The following is a 6,000-nucleotide window of genomic DNA, read 5'->3' as shown; positions in this document are numbered from 1 at the left end:
CACCTTCTGTGGCAAAGGAGACACGCGTGGAGGTGACCCGGAAGATTCCGTCTGGGCAGAACGCGGTACTGGGAGCAGTGAGCACGCCACCCATCTGGGAGGAGCTCTTGAGAGCCGAACTCCCCCACTTACGAGCGCCCCAACCCCTCCCCAGGGCCCGCAATTCCTCTGAGCGTCCTGGAATCCCCCAGCGCTGGGAATGACCTCCAGCACTGCCAGGCGTGTCCACTTTGAAGAACCACTTGGAGAGTGTGTTAAACAAGCCAATTCCTAGGCTCTTCCAGCGATGCCCGGGAATCTGCATTTCAGCCTTCGCCCTGCTGGGGAGTGGGGAGCGGTCTTCGGAGCTGGAGAGTTTGCAATCGATTGCTCAGCTTTATCCTTCCAGGTGTTAGCATTCCAATCTGGGCTTACTTTGTGCCAGCTAACGGCAATCAGCAATCGTGCTGTAACAACAGCCAACAGAATGAATGCTCACTACGCGCCCTGCAAGACGCGCAGGAGGAGCGTGGGGGTTTCCTGGATGAGCCCTGGATACCGCGATGCACCTCGGGGCTCCCATCTCCCCCGGACCGGTCCCCTTCGTGGCGACTCCAGGAGCCACGGACTGTGCTGCCATCTTGTGGCAGGCGTGGGACCCAGGGCGCTCCTTTTCCATTCCTGATTGTTCAGTCGCTCAGTCGCGTCCCACTCTTCCGGACCCCATGGACGGGAGCTCACTAGGAGTCCTCGTTCTTCACCATCGACAGAGCTTGCTTAAACTCATGCCCATCGAGTCGGTGATACCATCCAACCATCTCATCCTCTGTCGTCCCCTTCTCCTCCTGCCTTCAATTTTCCCCAGCATCAAGGTCTTTTCTAATGAGTCGGCTCTTTGCATCAGGTGGTCAGTGGATTGGAGCTTCAGCTTCACTGTCCTTGAAAACCCTAACCAAGAAAACGCACGGCACCAGTGTGCCAGGTCCCCAGTAAGATCCCGTGGATGTTGGGCACATGAATAAGATAGATAAGGTCTCTGCCCTTGTGGAGCTCACAGTCTCCTGGGTCAGAGCTACAAAGAGATAAAATGAATAAGTAAATAAGATGATTACAGAGTGTGACGCAAGATAGGAAGGAAGCTAGGGGCTGATTATCACAAAGGGCAACGATACGTTTGCTAAATAGAGCGCTGTCTCCCAGTACACCCTCTCCCTGCCTAGGACTCCGGGTCACGCAGGAGCAGGTGAGCCTGTCCGATTCCCTCTTGCAAATGGATAAAGTCACAGTGCTGGCACACAGTAGGTGCTCAGTACCTGTCAAATGAATGAATACACGGATGACAAGGCTGTCTAGAGCCAGCCTCTTGGCTCCCCCAAGCCAAACAGAGAGGGAGAGGAAGGGGGGAACTATGGAAGGGATGCTGGGTCTCCTGCATCCTGCAAAGGCCAGAAGGGTTTGCGTGTGAGCCAAAATGAAAATGAATGATGGGGGAAACTTCACTCTACCAGTCCACTGTGTGTTAAATTGTACCCTCACTCTGCTGGCTCCTTGAATCCCTTCCCTGGTTATTTTTTTCACGTTGGCATTTCCCCCCATCACACACAGTATTGTATTTGTCTTATTTATTTAATGTCTCTCTCCCTCTCAGGTGGCAGTAGCAGTAAAGAACCCGCCTGCCAATGCAGGAGACATAAGAGATGCGGGTGCGATCCCTGGGTCAGGAAGATCCCCTGAAGGAGGAAAAACAGCAATCCACTGCAGTATTTCTTGCCTGGAGAATCCTATGGACAGAGGAGCCTGGTGGGCTACAGTGCATGGAGTGCAGAGTTGGTCACGACTGAAGCGACTTAGCATGCACACGCACACACTCCCTCACTGAGAAGTAAACTCCACGAGGGCAAGGACTTTTTACCTGTTTTGTTCACTGAGAACTCTTCAGCGCCTGGCAAGTCCTGACACTCAGCAGGCGCTCTGTAAAGCGGGCAAAGTGAATGAAAGATCCCCGGCGGGGTCAGGAGGGCTCTGGGGTGTGGCTAGTGGAGGGACTGGGCTCAGAACCCAGGAGGAGGGGGTTGCCCGTTAGGGAACTGGCCAAACGTGAACTGAACTGGGTCAAGCCGGGCTGGGAGGGGCAAGGGTTAGACTGGGGGCAGAGTGAGACTGGGGTTAGAGCCTTGGGGCGGGGTCTCCCTGGGGCTGAGCCACCCCCGAGGCTGGGTGCTTTAGGGGCGGGACCCGGTGGAGGCGGGGTCTTCATGAGGCGTGGCCAGTATGGAGGCAGGGCCGAGGTGGAGGCGCGGTTAAAGAAGGCTGTGTAAAATGAAGGGCGGAGCTAAGGCGGGGTGGAGCCAGTTTGGGGCGGGGCCTGTCGGGAGGTAAATCTGGGCTGGGCCGGGGCAGAGTCGGGGGGGTGGGGCGGGGGTGGAGCCAGGCCAGGCCGGGATCTTCGCTGTCCTGGGTCCTGGAGCGCTCCCGCCCAGCAGGCCCCTCCCAGACCAACTCGGAGGGTGCAGGATGTGCAAGACCCGACAGCCCGGGATCAGCGATCGCTGGCTCGGACTTCTCTGGCGATCGCGGTGCTGCGCCCCGCCCTAGGTGCTGCGCTCTGGGCCAGGAGGCCACGGAGGACTCCCGTGGGCTCAGCTTCGCTCAGCCCCGGGTCTACGTCCCCGGAGACTCCGAGGGCGAGGGTGAGTTGGACTTTTGGGGGGCTTGGGTGTGCATGCGTGCGTGCGTTTGCATCTGTGTGTGTGCTTGTGTGTCAATGTCTGTGCGCATCTAGGGAACTGTGCTTGCAGAGCTGGGTGTGTGTGCAAAGTTGAGTTCGTGTGCAAGGGCTCTCTCATGTGGGAGGGGAGTCGTGCATGTGTGTGCTTGTGTGGCAGAGCCAGTGCGTGCGAATCTGGTGAAGACTGTGTGTGTATGTTAGGGGATCTTGGAGGAAAATGGGAGCGCAAGTGCAATGATTCTTGCGGGGTGCATGGGCGAATGAATCGTGGGGGTGTTTCCAGCTGGGTGGCTTTATGGGAGTTTACTGGGGCCCAGCATGACGGGACGAGAAGGGAGGAAAGTTTGGGGGATACTGATTGCTCTTGAGGATCGAGTGTGGTCTGGGGAATTGGGTAATGGGTGGGGCAAGTGCTGGGGGTCTGGCTGGAAGTAACTTGGGGCTCACATTGGCCCCCTTGCTTTGAGAGCTAGGGAGATGTGTGTGTGGGGGGGTCCAGAGGGGTAGTGGGCCTGCCCCTGGCCAGGGGGAGCTGAGGCCGGGGCTCCTGCTTCAGCTGGAGGTAGCTGCTCCCTCACCAGTCGCCCTCACCCAGGCTCGGCGCCCACTCCTGCCTGGCCGGCTCCTGCCGCTGGTCCTTCGAGAACATGGTGCAGAAGTACCAGTCTCCTGTCCGTGTCTACAAGCATCCTTTCGAGCTGGTCATGGTGGTGAGTGACCCCTGACTCCGGGGCCCCTGTGTGACAGTCAGAGGGCCCCAAGAGGTCAGCCATGATGGGAAGGAGAAGGAAACCCTCAAACCCCTAGATCAGAAGGAATTAATGAGCTACTCTGCTGACCCGATGGGTCCAGCTTCTAACCAGGACCCCTCTGCCATCCCATCTTTTGCCACAACTTCTAGGAGCCTTGCGCACTGAGCAAGACAAGGTCTTTCTTTTCCTTGTTGAAGCTCATCTGTTATCTCAGTCTCCTTTGACAGGAAAAAGGATATCAGGGGCCAGGCTGCTGCTGTCATTTTGTGTACTGATAATAATAATAATGGTACGTATACAATGAAGATGCTGACAGCAGCAGCCATTTGTTAAGGGTTTGCTAAGTCTTTACATACATTGTTTGGTTTAATTCCCAATAGCTCTTATTATTCTCATTTTGCTGCATTAAACTGATGCTCGGACAAGGATGGTCTTCGGTTCGGCAGTGGGAAGAGGTGGAGCTGGGCTGGGATCCACACATGGGGGACTCCAGAGCCTTGAGTTTAGCTGCAGCACCTGCCATGTCCCCCCTCTGGTCTCACACCCCCTGCCCTCCCCTTCCAGGAAGCTGAGACCAGGGGGAGAAGGGGCACATGTGGGCAGGAAGGGCCTGCGAGCAGTTGTTTATTGGGATTCAGAAGAGCTACAGGACGTAGACTTGGCTCCCGCACCCTCGGCCTCCTGGATCAGAGGTCTGAGCCCCCGGGGCAGGTGCTGGGGTTGGGCAGCTGTGGCTTTCCTTCTTGATGTGATCACTCTGTCTCTTGGAGCTTCCCTATTCCATAGAACAGGGGCGATGCTCTGGGGTTGTGATGAAGAGTCAGTGAAACAGTGCCTGGCGCCTCTGGCTCGGTGCCTGGCACACAGTAGGTGCTCACTAAATGCAGCTGTCCCTGTTATTACACCACATGGTGTTATCAGTGATGACACTAAAAGTGTAAGAAACACCAGAGTCCACCCCCATCCTCCTCATCCCACTCTTGGTTGCTTAATCCCAGCCTTCTATCCAGCGGCTTTCATTGTTGGATAGAAGGCTCTGTGTGTGTCCTCCCCACATCTCTTCTGTGAATCTACCTACATATATGTTTATAGTCACGTAAAAGATTAAGAAGCATCATTGGAGTAATCATGCTGTGCTGTGATGTGCGGATGATGCCAGGTCAGGAAAGTAGCAGGGGCTAGCCTGGGGTTTCATTGACAAGCTGGGTGACCTTGGGCAAGTTACTCAACCTCTCTGGACCTACACCTTCCGTCTCTAAACAGGACTCCTGTTGCTGTTGTTGTAGTCACTAAGTTGTATCCGACTTTTCTGTAATCCTATGGACTAACCTGCCAGGCCCCTCTGTCTGTGGGATGTTCCAAGCAAGAATACGGAAGTGGGTTGCCATTGCCTTCTTCAGGGGATTTTCTCGACCCAGGGATGGAATCTGCGTCTGCTGCATTGGCAAGCAGATTCTTTACCACTGAGCCACCCTTAGTAAGTTTAGGATTCTCAAAAAAAAAAAAAAAAAAATTTACAATCATTGCATTTTAAAATAAAAATGTCCACTAAGGTAGCACTTAAGACTGTATTAATAGGACTGTTGGAGGACTTCTCTGGTGGTCCAGTGGTTAAGACTCGGTGCTCCTAAGACAGGGGGCCTGGGTTCGATCCCCAGTTGGGGAACTATACCCTACATGCCACAACTAAGATCCCAGCAATGAAGATCCTACGTGCCACAACTAAAACCCAGTACAGTCAAAAAAAGAGACTAGTGGAATACGTGAAGCATATTTCATCAGCTTTGAGTTCCACACGTGCAGGCTGAAGGGCTCACTTTACTCCTGTAGCTGTTAATAATCTTTAGGTGCTGATGGATAAATACTTGTGGGTACAGCAGGAAATAGACGTTTTCAGACATGTATCACCTGTGTTATGCCAATTTGTCATTTGTATTTTTTCAAATACTATGTTACCTTATCTCCATACAGTCCTTGTTCGGCAAAATGGCCCCAAACTACCCCAACGTCGGACAAAGCCACTTTGCCAACTGTTTACAAAACATCATTGTCCCCAAAATAGCTGCATAACTCAACATAACTTGCTCGCTGTGTGGGCACAAAAGGGGTTTTCTGCACTTAATGTCGGTCTTTGTTTCTCAGCTGAACACTTGCCCTCAGTTTGGGTCAGATGCCGAGGAAGTTTCGGATGAACTCGGCTATTTTGACCACATCCGACTGACCAGACGAGCTGGCCTTTTGGTTTTTCTGTTTAACAAAACTGACTTGAGAATCAAAACATCCCTTTGCAGACATTCCACCATACCACTGAAACTGTGTTCGTGGAATTGGTTATAAAATAATACGAAGGTAACCTTTCTAGACCCAGCGTTATTTTTTTAAATTATTTTTCTCTTCCATTTCAAAAATGTAACTAATTCAATGAATGGGTGTCATTCCTTGACATGAATTCTGTTTCTGAAGCATGGAATTCCAGGGACCTTTGCTGTTTCCTTTCTTGATAGCGTTCTGTATTACTGGGTCCAGAACAATGAGTGTGTA

The 6,000-nt window shown here is 53.0% G+C and overlaps 1 protein-coding gene across 1 annotated transcript in view; it reads left to right on the top strand.

The window, feature by feature from the left end:
* Nucleotides 1-3,354: 3,354 nt before the first annotated feature.
* The window catches only part of SEC14L5 (SEC14 like lipid binding 5), a 34,696-nt gene continuing 32,050 nt past the window's right edge, over nucleotides 3,355-6,000 (top strand). Inside the window, exon 1 of the mRNA XM_052635793.1 lies at nucleotides 3,355-3,417. Coding sequence (XP_052491753.1) covers nucleotides 3,355-3,417 — 63 coding nt within the window. The remainder of the gene's footprint in view (nucleotides 3,418-6,000) is intronic.

Source organism: Budorcas taxicolor, chromosome 2 (assembly GCF_023091745.1).
Source record: "Budorcas taxicolor isolate Tak-1 chromosome 2, Takin1.1, whole genome shotgun sequence".
Taxonomy (NCBI): domain Eukaryota; kingdom Metazoa; phylum Chordata; class Mammalia; order Artiodactyla; family Bovidae; genus Budorcas; species Budorcas taxicolor.
The sequence above is the reverse complement of the archived record's forward strand: the minus strand, read 5'-3'. Positions and strand labels throughout refer to the sequence as shown.